We start from the raw sequence: 13,726 nt of genomic DNA on the forward strand, positions 1-13,726 counted from the left end.
CAAACACTTGAATCTACCAAGTCATATTTTGGTGAGAATGATTAGCTACCATTAGATGGGGCCTTTTGGGCCCCACACTTCTCTATTTTGTTATATAGAAAAAGAAAGAGATATACAAGAAATCTTTTCCTCTTTACTTTTGAAAGGAATTGGGAATGTAATTTTATGTAAAGTAAGAGAACTTTATAATGTTTAGATGTTTATATATATTGTGTCTGTATTCTGTATGTACACTATTTTTCTTTTCTCCCATTGTATTACAAAATTTTCAAGATAAATAATGAATTCTAAAGTTCTACCAACCTTCGATTCTTTCATTTTTTTTTTTTTTTTTTTTTGCAGAATGATAATTGTATTAATTAATAGCAAAATATTACAATGAAGAAAAAAAAATGGAGTTAGAATTGTCTGACAAGACTTTTTTTTTTTTTTTTTTGCTAAAGATAATTGATTAATAAAGAATAAGGGTTACAAAAGTGGAAGTTACATATTAAGAACTACTTAATGAAGGTTACATCATATGTGTACCTTTCCTAAAACATCAATGATCTAGTGGACAAAACGAAAATAAGTGGTGTAATGATTCTCTAGATTCTTCATGAAGAGTGGTCTACTATCCCACCATTTTCTTTCACCTTGAGCCAAGTTAGCCCCATGTTTAGAGTAGCTATCGGCTCCAAAGTTAGTCTCTCTCCAAGTGGCTGTGACATTGATCCATGCTGCCTGCTCCATCATAGTTTGCCACCTTTCTCGGACTCTCCAATGTATTTTATTCTCCTGAAAAGCTTGGACTACAGATTTTGAGTCACTTTCCACCCATATATATTTCCATCCCAGGTCCAGCGCCTTGTGTACAGCTTCCACAATAGCGACTGTTTCAGCCATGTAGTTAGTATTGACCCCCAGACCTCCTGCCGCTGCACCTAAGAATTCACCCTTATAGTTTCGCATAACCATTCCCCAACCTGATCTCCCAGGATTCCCTCTCGAGCACCCATTAGTATTTACCTTTAATATTCCAGGTGGAGGAAGAGTCCAGAAACATTCAATGATTTTCGGTGCTCTTCTCAGCTTGTGTTGAAGGTTGAAGACTCTAAGAATCTTTAAATCATGAACCGAGTTCTCCATATGCCCTGTAGATCTGTGGTGAGCTCGAATGATTGCTCGTCTTGCTAAAAAGCAAATGTGCGATAAGCTTGAGGCTTTATTGTCGTAAAACACTCTGTTTCGGTTCTTCCAAAGACTCACCATCATAGTAATAGAACAAGCTTTCCATATATCAAGTATGAGGGAGCTGTAGTGTTTACCTTGCTGCTGCACATCCTGAAATGATTATGGGTTCTTGCAAGTGCTGAAAATGTCTCGAGCATAGTTCCATACTGTTTTGGCCAGAGTACATTGAAAGAGAATATGCTCCAGAGTTTCTTGCTGATTGAGGCAGATGCAACATCTAGAAGCCAGCTGCATTTTTCGCCTTTGGAGTTGATCATCTGTTCGGGTTGCACCGTGTGCCAGCTTCCATGTAATCCCTTGTGTTTTCGGTAGAGTTTTTGAGTCCCATATGAATTTACACCATGCTGGTTTGGCTGATTTCTTTCTGATGGCGTCATGAGCTTCCAAAACTGTGAAGTTCCCAGTAGAAGAACCTACCCATACCCTTGTATCCTCTCTTGCACTATTTGGCTGTGGGAGAGTGCCCAGTTCTATGCCCATTTGCTGCAACAGTTGAGTCATGTTTACCGAAAAATTCCAGTTATCTCCCTGAATACACTCACTGAGTTTTGACTGAAACTTGACAATCTCTTTTCGCTCTTCCTAAAAGAAGTCGCAGAGCGGTTTATTCAACATCCAGTTCTCTCTCCAGAGATTGATAGAGGTGTCATTGCCCACCATCCATCCATGAAGATGTTTCATCTCACTTAGTGCCCATTTGATACCATTCCAAACAGTGGAGGTTTTGTAATTTGACCATCCCCCTGTGCGATTGGTATATTTACCTTTCATGAAGGACGCCCAATCACAATCCTCTGTTAGAAGACTCCACGCTTGTTTCATAAGCATTGAGAGATTTATATCTTGCGAGTCTCCTTAACCCCACCCCTTCCTCCTCAGGGCTTGCATGCTTTCTCCCATGATACCGCTGATAGATTTCCGTTCTGCCGGGTTTTACTCTCAAATGAAATTTCTGATAATAGCTTCACATTCCTTTATCACTGATTTCGCCACTTGTATATAGCCATATTATGCCTTTGGGATCTGTTTTAGAACATGTCGTGCAAGGACTACCCTTCCTTGGAAAGATAGTAATTTTTTGGCCCATCCCGAAGCTTTTCTTCTGATCTTATCCACCAAATGAGCAAGTGCTACTTTCGTTACTCTCCCCATGACTAGAGGTACCCCTAGGTACTTTTCAGGCAGTTTTCCTTCCTTGATATTCAAAGTCTCCTGTATTAGCTATTTTCGTCTGTTTGTCATTGGGCTGAGAAAAATCTTGCATTTGTCCTTGTTAATGATTTGTCCAGACGAGTCTTGATATCTATTAAGAATCTTGACAATCTGTCTGGTGCATCTCATGTTAGCATTAGTGAACAAGAAAATATCATCGGCAAACATTAGGTGTGATGGACTGCAGTATTTACCATTAACCACCATATGCCGAATCTTCTTCTCGTGGACAAGCTTGCTGATGTTTCTGCTTAAACAGTCCTCTGCTATCACAAAAAGCATTGGAGATAGTGGATCACCCTGTTTCAGCCCTCTCTCAGCAGAAAAATGACCTTTCGGTCCACCATTGAGCATTATAGACATTGAGTTGCTAGAGAAAGCTCCTTGTAGCCATTGAATCCATATATCACAGAATCCCACATGCCGTAGGACTGCCCATAGAAATTCCCAATCCATTGTATCAAAAGCTTGAGAAATGTCGATCTTGATTGCTAAACTTCCCCCATGCCGAGGTGTTTGCAGTTCATTGATTAACTCGGAGGCTAACCCAATGGCTTGCTGAGAGTTTCTATTTGGGATGAAACCATATTGCTCCTTGCTAATGATCCTTTCTGCAATTGGGCTCAATCTTATGGCGAGAATCTTGGTGATGATCTTGAACACAAAATTAGAAAGACAAATAGGCCTGAATTTGTTAACCTGGTTGGCATTCTTTTCTTTAGGGATTAACATAATGAAGTTCGAGTTAACTCCCATAGGCAGCCGAGATTTGATGAAGAAATATCTTATAGCTCTGACCAAATCATATTCCACAATGTCCCAGCATTGTTGAAAGAAAAAGCCCATAAAACCATCAGGGCCTGGGGAGTTGTCCGCTTTAAGGTGAAAAACCGCTGCCCTCACTTCTTCTAAACCTCCTCAAAGTGTAAATCTAAAGTAAGTTGCGTCTGGGTTTTCTATCCTATATAGAAAGTCCACTTTGCCACCCCACCATTGTTGAATTCCTTTAGGCAGTTGCGCACCTTTCTTAGCACAATATAAGAGGCCATCTCATGCCGACCCACTCAAGCATATATATAGTCTAATAGGAGTAATAGCCTATTATTAGGGCAGTAAACGGGCCAGATTTTAACAGGTGAGACTCACCGATGTCTAGGTCCCGGCCCAAATTATATTCACATTTAAAAAGTCCAAGCCCGGCTTAGGTTCTGTTGGACATGACCGGATTCGGGCATAGCCTAGGTCCGGTAAGATTACATGGAAATAGTTCACTTTTTTGTGATTTCTCCAAAAAAAATTGAAATTGAGCATAGCAAGAGTCAAACCCATGCTTTATGTGTGACACTACATCACTAATCCACCAAGCCTCAAACTGTTTATGTATGCTAGTAGTCAGTGTTATTAGACCCGACCCTATGGTTTGACCCGATAAACCGTCGAACCGGCCTCTTAACTGTGCTAGGTCTATTATCAGATCATTTATGCTTTTGACCCAATACTAAACCAATTAAACCAGACGATTTTTGTCAAACCCAGTTAAATCGGATGGTCCAACCAATGCCTAGCCCACCAACCCAGTTGAGCTAATGTTAGAAATTCAAAAACTAATTTCAACCCAGGTCAAGCCTCAAACTTTTTATGTATGCTAGTAGTTGAAAATGTCAGTGTTATCAGACCCGGCCCTACAATTTGACTCGGTAAATTGTCGAACCGGCCTCTTAACCGGACACCAAATAGACTTACCACTTCGCCCATTAAGGATTACTAATGTAAATATAGAATAATTTATTAAAATATACACATGCGGTTCAATCCAAGAAAGGTTCTAGTCCAAAATAGACTTACCACTTCCGCCCCATTAAGGATTGTAAATATAGAATAATTTATTAAAATATACCGCCAATCCAAGTGTCCACTCATTGGTGCCCCCAGTGCCCTTTTCGGGTTGAGGTCCGGGCTGAGTCTGATAACATTGGAAAATGTACTAGTATCAAAGACCATTAATAGTGAATAGTTGAGAATGCTCCCAGGAAGCCACCTCAGCCCCCTTTTTTCTCTTACGTGGACACCTAAGCTTTTACAATGATTCGGCAAAAAAAAAAAAAAAAAAAAAAAAATGCTCACGCCCAGTTTTGGGAACTGTTCGCATAACAATCCGAAGTAAAAGAAGAAGGGAAAAAAAACCTTTCATCAAAACTCAAAACCCCACCCCCGACCTTTACCAAAAAAAAAAAAAAAAAAAAAAAAAGCTTGATAAAGATGAGCTAGTCAACCCAACAGACGATTCATTCCGTCCAAGAATCTCTCTCTCTCGCTCCCACTAACCCCATTTCATTCTCTAATCGAATCAAAAGACGAACTCTGAAGATCTGGAGAAAAAGAACGAATTTTGAAGAAATTATACAAAGCAAATGTTGTTGTCTGTTCTTAAATCAGGTACTCTCTCTCTTCAAATCAAATTATCTCCCTCAAATTCTCTGTTAGCAGTTTTAGGTATTCAAATTTTTAATCATCTCTCTTTTTCTCTCTAATGTTATCAATGACCAAAACAATCATCAATTTCATGCTTCCATCTTCTTCAGTAGCTAGAGGTTGTTAGTGGCCGGAACAAGCTTCAATTTCACAGGTTTGTATCTTCCGTCAAAAAAAGATGCTTCTTTCATTTAATTAGTATATTGGTTGATGCATTTTTTCGTATGAATTTTATTAAGGGTTTGTTTCAGATATGCAAGTATTAAAAAAAAAGTTTTGTGAATATTTCATTAACAGAACACCAAATTAAAAAAAATCACAACTCTGTGTAAAGTGAGGGACTTCCCATCGTTCACCCTAATGCTACTTGATTGTGCCTAATGAGACTGCTAGGTTTGCCAAAGAAACTAATAGAATGGTATATTCTTAGCTCATTTTTTTTTGTCTTATCTTGCTATTCACCCGATTATGTATGCACTATGTTAACCTTATGAGGGCGCATCCGTTACATAGTGTCTTGATCTGTTTTCATTTAGTATATGTCATTGTTATTTGCGAACTATGTAATGCCATTAACTTTGGAACTGTTTGGTGTCTAACATGGTGTCTCTACAATATTATTATATTAATATCAATATATCAAATTAACAAAGTTTACCTTTCCGCTTCAGTACTTGCTTCCCTTAATCCCTAAGCTTTGACATTTCAATTTTTAATCGGTTAAGGCTGTTGTTCCAAGTCATCTCTCCACCCAGTCTCCCAATAGGCCTTTTCTTCGTTACTCTATTCTCTTTTTTTTTAAATGTTTTGCGAATAAGTGCATCCAATCTATGTAAGGTATGCATGTTGATGTCGATACTATTTTATATCATTAGGCTTACTCGGAGATTGTGTTAATTTATCTGGCATTGAACTTTTATATCCTTTTCTTCTTAACTCTATCATGTTCTCAACGAGTTGGGCATCTATGATCGTCTTCAGTGGTATTAAATGTTAGTAGCATAATCAGTGTGAGTAAATAGTTATACAAGTTTTGTGTATGAAATTTCTAATTACTTTAGCTTTAAGCATTCAAATAATCCAAAAAATATGTGTACTCGCTAACAACAACCTTTATATTTTTAGTTGCAAGTGCTATTTTAAAATTTTCCCTTTGACATACACCTTATGAAAGTAAATGCTTACACAGTTACATTACTACAATGACGAAACCAGCAAGTACCTAAAGTAATAACTATTACTCTCGGCATCCAAAGAAAAATAAATACGAATACTAACCACTAATTCAAATTCATCAAAACTTGAAGCACTAATGTGTTGCATGTTGAATTTCCTAGCGTCCTTTTTTATTGAGTCCAGTACAGTGATATCGTATCTATCCACTTCGTGTTTGTTATTATGTTATGTTTTTTTTTCCTTGACTTTATTTATTGGTTTGTCTTGCTGATTTTGATTTCAGGTTATGATTGTTTTATTTTCTATCATTTTCCCCCACAGAGCAATTGTGTCTATGGAGCATGGAAGCATTAACTTTGGTTAGAGCACTCTGACCGTGCTCTAAAAGGGCTAGTACAGCAAGCCAGGTCATTAATATATTCTCACTCATATTTTAAGAGAAAGGTCGAAGTTTTATTGCGGTTTCTGCTACTCAACATGTTTTATATCATTCCTGTTAGATTTATGTGCATGCTATATATGTTGTGTGTATAGTATTTTGATTAGTAGTTGTCTTTGATATGATTGCACAAGCATTTGCAACAATGGTGATTCACATGTAAGTCCTTGGTTCCCATTTGATTGGGATTCGAGCCAATGCTCTGTAGTAGATTTCGGTTTTAAACAATTAATATATTTGCTATGTATTACATCTGGCCCTGTCCTCCAATTCATTTATGGTGCTGATATGGGAATGCCACCTGATGAGCTTACTTAGGTGGTTTTTCTCATGGTGTGAGAGGAATGGACATCGAGTGTTAATAATCAACTTACACAAAGGGATTCATCTGAAGATACTTACACAATTTTTTTTTACTACTACGCTATCATACGACATTTGCTCCCATTTTATGGGGAATCGAGCCAATCGTCTGTAGTAGATTTCAGTTTTAAACAATTAATATATTTTCTATGTATTACTTCTGGTCCTGTCCTCCAATTCGTTTATGATGCTGATATGGGAATGCCACCTAATGAGCTTCCAATTCCTTAGGTTAACTGGGTTTTGTCCATGGTGCGAGAGGAATGGACATCTGGAGTGTTAATAATCAGCTTACATAGAGGGATCCATTTGAAGATGATTATACAAAAAAAAATTTTACTACCGCAATCATAAACAAAAGCATAGCTTAGGTTGCAAAATCTTTTTGAGTGTCGAAACAAAGTATATCTTCCACTCTAAATTCTATGGAGGATTGAACAAAATACATCCTAGGCTATACAAGTATTTTTGGACCTACAGGACCCTGTTTTAGACTTACACAATGGGTTGGTGGTAGTTTTACATTGGTGGCAGCCTGATTTTGTAATTCTAATTGTGTTTAGAGTTTGTCCATTTGGATCTGAGCAAGGTATAATGATAGCTTAGTGCACAATTTGGAAATTGCTCCTACTCAATTTTTTTTTAACCGAAACCGTTCTCACTGCAGAGAAAGTAATGGAACCTAACGACCGTGACTTCAAGTCCTTAATCATGGTTCCTTCCTGGCATTCCTTCCCAACTCGGAAAATATTTTATGTTACTATTAAAGTTGTTGGCGCTACACCATGGTGTAGTTGGTTGGTAATGTTCTCTAATTTGAATTAGCTGGAGGCACATCTCATTTTTATTTCATTTGTTTAGTTGATAAGTGTATAATCTAACTTGCTTTAAATGATATGAGCAGTGTTCGTTTTGCTACACACGGTTGTGTTGTACATCATAAAGAAAGAAAAAAAGAAAAAAAATTGATTGAATTTGCTTATATGTTCTTTGGTTTTGGTTTTTGATTTTACAGATAATATGTATGCCTAAACTGCCTTTCGATCCTTTCCAGAAGAATATTTCATATCAGGTACTTTTCTTAATTTAACACTAAATTTTGGAATGAATTTGCATACTTGATAAAATTTACTGAATTCAAGCAAGATAGGGAGTACAATGCTTTTTCACTTTGAATTTATGTCGATTGCTTTAGTATATATACATATATGCAAGAAAATGGTTTTACTTCTAATAGGGATGACCTGTTAAAATGTACCTGCAATGCATATAATTTAAAAAGGTATGAACAACAATGCAGTTCTGTGAAGCGTCCTTATGCAAAGTGCATTTCTTTGATAGTACATTTGTTTCATTCCAAATTGGATATAAGACAAATAACTTAGTTATGCGCACTGAAATAAATGTGCTGCTATTGGAAATAGTTGGATTTAGATAACTACCATGAAGTTTGTGTTGAGGATTTACAGTTAGGTGTCATTTGAAATCTCAGTATTCAGTCCCCTAAGGTGTTAATTAGTTAATAATTAAGCTTTTGGGGAGACAATATTCTATATATGTTGGGTTTAGTTTGGAAAGATGTTCATGTTTTAAGCAAATAATTTGGTTATAATTGGAGATATCTTTATGTTATTGGTATCTAGTAAATATTTATACAAGGTATTACTTCACACATCTCTGAACTTTGTCGGGTTTTTAGGATTCATTAATGGACTTCTACATCAGGGATGACTCTGTGATTATTGAAACCTAAGTGATCTACAAAGGAAAAATTCCTTTTAGAGGGTGGATGTAATGTCTAGAAATGCAGGGTATTGACATATACAAACTTTATTCATGAAAATTAGAAATTTGAAAAGGCAAAAAGGAATTTCCCTCTTTCTACATATCTCAACATTACTTGACTTTATCATGTTTCAGTGTCTACTCATGTTTTGTAGAAAGCATAGAGTCACAATATGAAGATTGATGAGGAGTTGTAGTCAGCGGGTTATCTCTAATGGAATGTCTTCTAACAAACGTTTAATATGGTAAGAATAAAAGTTTGTATTTCCCTAATCATGCATTGAAATGATTTATCATGCTGAACCAATATCATATCCCCTATTTCAGCCTTACAAGTAATAAATCCATAGTTTTTTTCATTTTGAGTTGGTTTTCAAGATGGCGTTATATTTAAAATTTGATTGTCCTTGCACTTATTCGATGAAATGTTTCTCTTATTATTTGTATCGGTTTACATTCATTTTTTTAAGATTTTTATGCAACATATGAATCCCAGTCATATGATTATTTGGTTCTAAGTTTTAGTTTAACAATCGAGTTATATAACCTATGAAAAGTACTCAAAATTAGTTCATTTGACAAAAACACAGGTTTGTTGCAATTGTGCCACATGGTGGCCATGTTTATAAATCTCACGCCCTAATAGTAAACAGTATTATGCAAATCAAGAAGTGTAAATTTTGTTATGCAAACTGAAGTTAGGGACTGGATAGGGTTTCTTGACTTTCTTTCTTTCTTTATTTTTATTTATTTATATTAAGCTTTCCGGTGTTATCTTCTTCTTTTTCAGTCTAAACCTCTCCTCTATCCCTCCATGATAACGAGTCAGTCTATGAACAGATCTATCTACTACATTTCGCTAAATCAAATTTGAAGGGTACTATATTTTCACTAAATGAAATTTGAAGGGTTTGGACCCTTAGATATTGTCATGCTGAAGGTGGAAGTCTAAGTACAAGTGGTCAGAGGTTGAGTCGGGAACTAAAATTATTTTTTTTATAAAATTGTAACAAATTTGATTTTGGTACTTTTTTGGTTTCCTACCCTCCGCGCGCGCTTAATGTAGCCTAAATATCGTTGGGGAGATTCCGAACTGATTTCTTAAATTGCTCGCATAGCCATAGGTTCATTCCATCCAACCCAAAAAGGAGTTGTAGTTACACGTTCAAGTGCTAATTGCGCTTCTCACACATGCATGGTGGAACAAGCCATTCCAATTGTTCCCATTCTTCTTTGGTCTTGGTAAAGACATGAGGACATCTCAAAATTTGCATTAACAAAGTACTTGCATACATTCAAATGTAGAGGCAAAATGCTTTCTCTACAATCTTTTTTCTTGCAAAAAATTTATTTCACAATTTTGCTTGAATTGTTGCTACACATATTACATAAGTTACAGAATTGTGGTTCAATAGTGTTTCACAATCGGGCAGTAGACGTTTGTAAGTCTATTTTCCTTTGTATATATGACAAAATGTCCTCTTATTCTAATGTGTCTTCCTATACTCTTGGATCTGATTGTGTTTGGTTTTGTAGCATATTGGAAGTTTACTTCCATTCACTTGCACACCATCAGGTTGGGTCTAGGATGGGAGGCGACAAAGATGGAAATTCAAACGTGATGGCGAAGGTGAGGCATATACATTGTGTTCTAATATTTTTTCTTTTCTTTCTTTCTTTTTTGCTTCACGGTTATTGAAACATAATGTTTTACCCATTATAAAAGTCATTTCTTGAAATGTTTTGACTAAACTATGGCTCTTTTACTACTTCGATCTTCTTCTTCTTTTTATGGGGGTGTGTGTGCTCTCAGTTTGTACTATTTGAACATAAAGAAATATACTTTTTACTATTTGAACAAGTTTTGATTTGTTCATCTCTTTTTAGTATATGATGTCGAAGGCCTATAAGGCTACAATGTATATAGCCCATAAATGCTGACACGTAATTTGGGATTAGGGCGGTAGTGCAACAATGGCCTTTAGTGATATAAGCCATTTGTTGCGGACTTGGGCCGTGTGTTCTAGGCGAACATGGGAAGCCCAAGCCCGTCAGGAGGCCCAACCCTAATTTCTCCTCATGGTCCCTATTGTAGCCTATAAATAGAATAATCTCTCTCTGGCCGAAATTCACTATTCACTGGATTAGAAAAAGAGGCAAGGAAAGATAGATCCAAAATTGGATCTAGCTTTATGAGAAAGAAGGGGATTGGTAAATCATTGTCCACACAACGTCCAATTTATTCTAAAGGAATACAATAGAAGATCAAGGGGTTGATTGTTGATTCGGATTCATAAAGCTTGGATTCTCAGAGTTATCAAAACCGGATCTAAAAGGTATGTTCTCTATCCAAATCGTGAGAACCCATTAATTCCGCTGCGCGTGGTTCTCGCGGTTTGTAGAAATATTAATTCTGAAAATAACGGTTCCTACAGTGTTAGCCATTTGGCAGCGAATTTGTGGGATGCATGTTAAGTGGTGAAGGGATAATAAGCTCTTAACACAAAACAACAAATCTTAGTTAGTAACTCAGTATTGACATTGCGTTTCGAGAAGAAATGCAAACATTTATTAAGTGCCCATAGTTACTACTCTTACTGTGGGATTCATAACTAATGGGATTGTCCAGTTACACTTAGCTTGGAAAGATCACAGTCGAAACTCCAAAATATCAGATTCCGAAATCCACCACTGAATATGAGATCTGTAAATATTTTCCTTCTGTAGTAGCCCAAGTCACCTATGATCATTCCCAGACTAAAAGAAACCGAGACGGTGGCTTCAATATCCTGGCCAGTTACATTGGTGTCATTAGACAACCCCAAAATACCAAACCTGAAAAGATAGCCATGACTGCACCTGTTATATATAACCTTGACGGAATCCGAAACAATAACCACAACAACACATGTTGCATGAAGTCAATTGAAAGTATTAGAACAATCATAAAGCTATTCATTAATGGTCTACGCAAATTCCACTGTAGCTCTGACCCAACTGTCCAGCAACTCATGGAAGGGTTGATTGTTAGCCTAACCTATAATGGAGAAGGATAAGAATATTAGGGAGGGTAACGAGTATACTTTTTCCCCAATTTTTCAAAGCATCAATACAATAGCCATACAAGTTAAGAAAATCTCCGATGTACTGAAGTAGGGTTCTCCCACCGGCCTGTGCAGCTAACTGGTCTGTCTTCATGTATTTCAAAAGATCTGATCAAAAGGGGGTTACTACCAGCACATTAGCTATTAAGGGAAAAACTCTCTTCAAATGCTACTGGTGAGAACAAGGATAATTTGAGTGAATATTACTACAAAAGTATTTCTCTCTGGAAATCAGGAGAGAAAAAAGGAAGATTACGAAAATGAGGAGGACAAAACTTAAAACATTGCCACTGCCAAAGAAAACCACAAAACCTCTTTCTCCCACCGAAACCCTTTCTTCTCTTCACTCATTACACAGAATACATATCCAGCAACAATAGTTCTTGACATCATAGTAAAAACCCTCCTTATTCAAACCTTTCTCGAAATTCTATTATTATCTCAAATCAAAAGTCAAAGCCCCACACTTAATTAATTGCCCACCTCTACTTATTCATTGTTGATCAACACAAGGTGTTTCTAATGGAGTTCAAATTCATTTTAAGAGCAAAAAGATGAAAGCCCAATGATTTTTATGAAGGTCAAGAGTCTGGACAATCAGCTGCAAAGCGCTCATCCGCGGTTGCTCATCCGCGGTTCGTATTGTTTCTTAACCAATTCCTTTGTTGTATATTTTATAGGTAAAAAGTGAGAAGAAAAAATTGGTGAAAGTTTGAGACAAAACGATAAACTTGTAGAGTAAATTGATTCATTCAATCTTTGGTACCCGAATGAAACGTAATTTATGATATACAAGTACACTGATATGGGTTAAAATATTGTATTTATTATTATTATTTTCTGTTTTTTAGTGAGCCCAATCACAGTCAAATGTATTTAACCATTAGCACAATCCAATTCTATAAAAATGGTTTCTACTGATTCTTTTCTTATTTTTCGTTATGTGCATGTATTGGTGAGGTTGAATACATTAATTAAATTACAAACCAAAGAAAATACAATAGTTATTTTGATGGCAATCCCTTTATACTTTATGAGATAAATTGCTATGGTGTTAGCCTTACCCCTCCACCTGCCATTCGTTTTGTATATAGTATTGGTTGCATCAAGTTAGATTGTTTTATGTATAGTTAGTAACACACTTAAACAATACAATTTACAAAAAACAAAAATTAACAGCGAATTTTTTCTCGGGCAGCTTTCTTCTCCTTAGGACTGGGAGTCTATTACACTTGGAGAGAAGGTAGTGGAACTGTATATGGGAGCCACGGTCGTAGCTTTGCTTTGTCATGAATACAATTGATCGAGGTGTGTCTACCCTTTTTCTTTTACTGCCTTTAAGACGTGGGATTTAGATTGATTTTGGTGTTCACTCACTTCAAGTTTTTTTTCTTTGTTCCCATTGGATTAAAGTTTAGTAGTCCGTAATAAGAACTAACAATTGGCAGTTTCTGTTGCATCTTGCGTGAGATTGGCATTATTGTGGCTTCAACTTTTTTTTGACAGTACTACTATGTTTACCCTTCTCTATTAAATATGAATTAGTCATAAGATTAAAAACATTGTAGCCTTCAGGGTTGATGTAACCATTTTTTACAGGGGTTCTTTATATCTTTATCTATATACATAATATAGCTCAACCCATGTCAATTCACCAATTGCTCAAGCATTGGAATCTAATCGAGTTTGTTTTGAGTATTGTGGCTATATTTTCTCTTCCAATTGTTGTTTTGGTTATTTTACTAGAATCTGTTGTCATTGAGCATGATATCACTTCTATACTGTTGAAATATTTCATTTAGAAATTTGAATTCTCTGTATTCTGCCTTTAATTGATTTGTTTCCTTTTTGGTTTAAGGTATATTTTGTGTTCATAGCTTCTTGAATATTATTTGTGTACTTGGCCTTATATAGTGTGGCGGAGTTATTAATGGATAATTGT

The 13,726-nt window shown here is 36.2% G+C and overlaps 1 protein-coding gene across 1 annotated transcript; it reads right to left on the reverse strand.

Annotated features, from left to right (window-relative positions):
- Positions 1-1,332: 1,332 nt before the first annotated feature.
- LOC147498486 (uncharacterized) lies at positions 1,333-1,734 on the reverse strand. The gene has a single exon (XM_086563247.1). The coding sequence runs from the start codon at positions 1,732-1,734 to the stop codon at positions 1,333-1,335; it is 402 nt and encodes a 133-aa protein (XP_086419373.1).
- Between the last annotated feature and the right edge of the window lie 11,992 nt (positions 1,735-13,726).

Source organism: Coptis chinensis, chromosome 5, assembly GCF_015680905.1.
Source record: "Coptis chinensis isolate HL-2020 chromosome 5, ASM1568090v1, whole genome shotgun sequence".
Taxonomy (NCBI): domain Eukaryota; kingdom Viridiplantae; phylum Streptophyta; class Magnoliopsida; order Ranunculales; family Ranunculaceae; genus Coptis; species Coptis chinensis.

Excerpts from the sequence above, each read along its gene's own strand:
- LOC147498486 (XM_086563247.1), bottom strand. The coding sequence starts at position 1,734 with ATGACTCAACTGTTGCAGCAAATGGGCATAGAACTGGGCACTCTCCCA.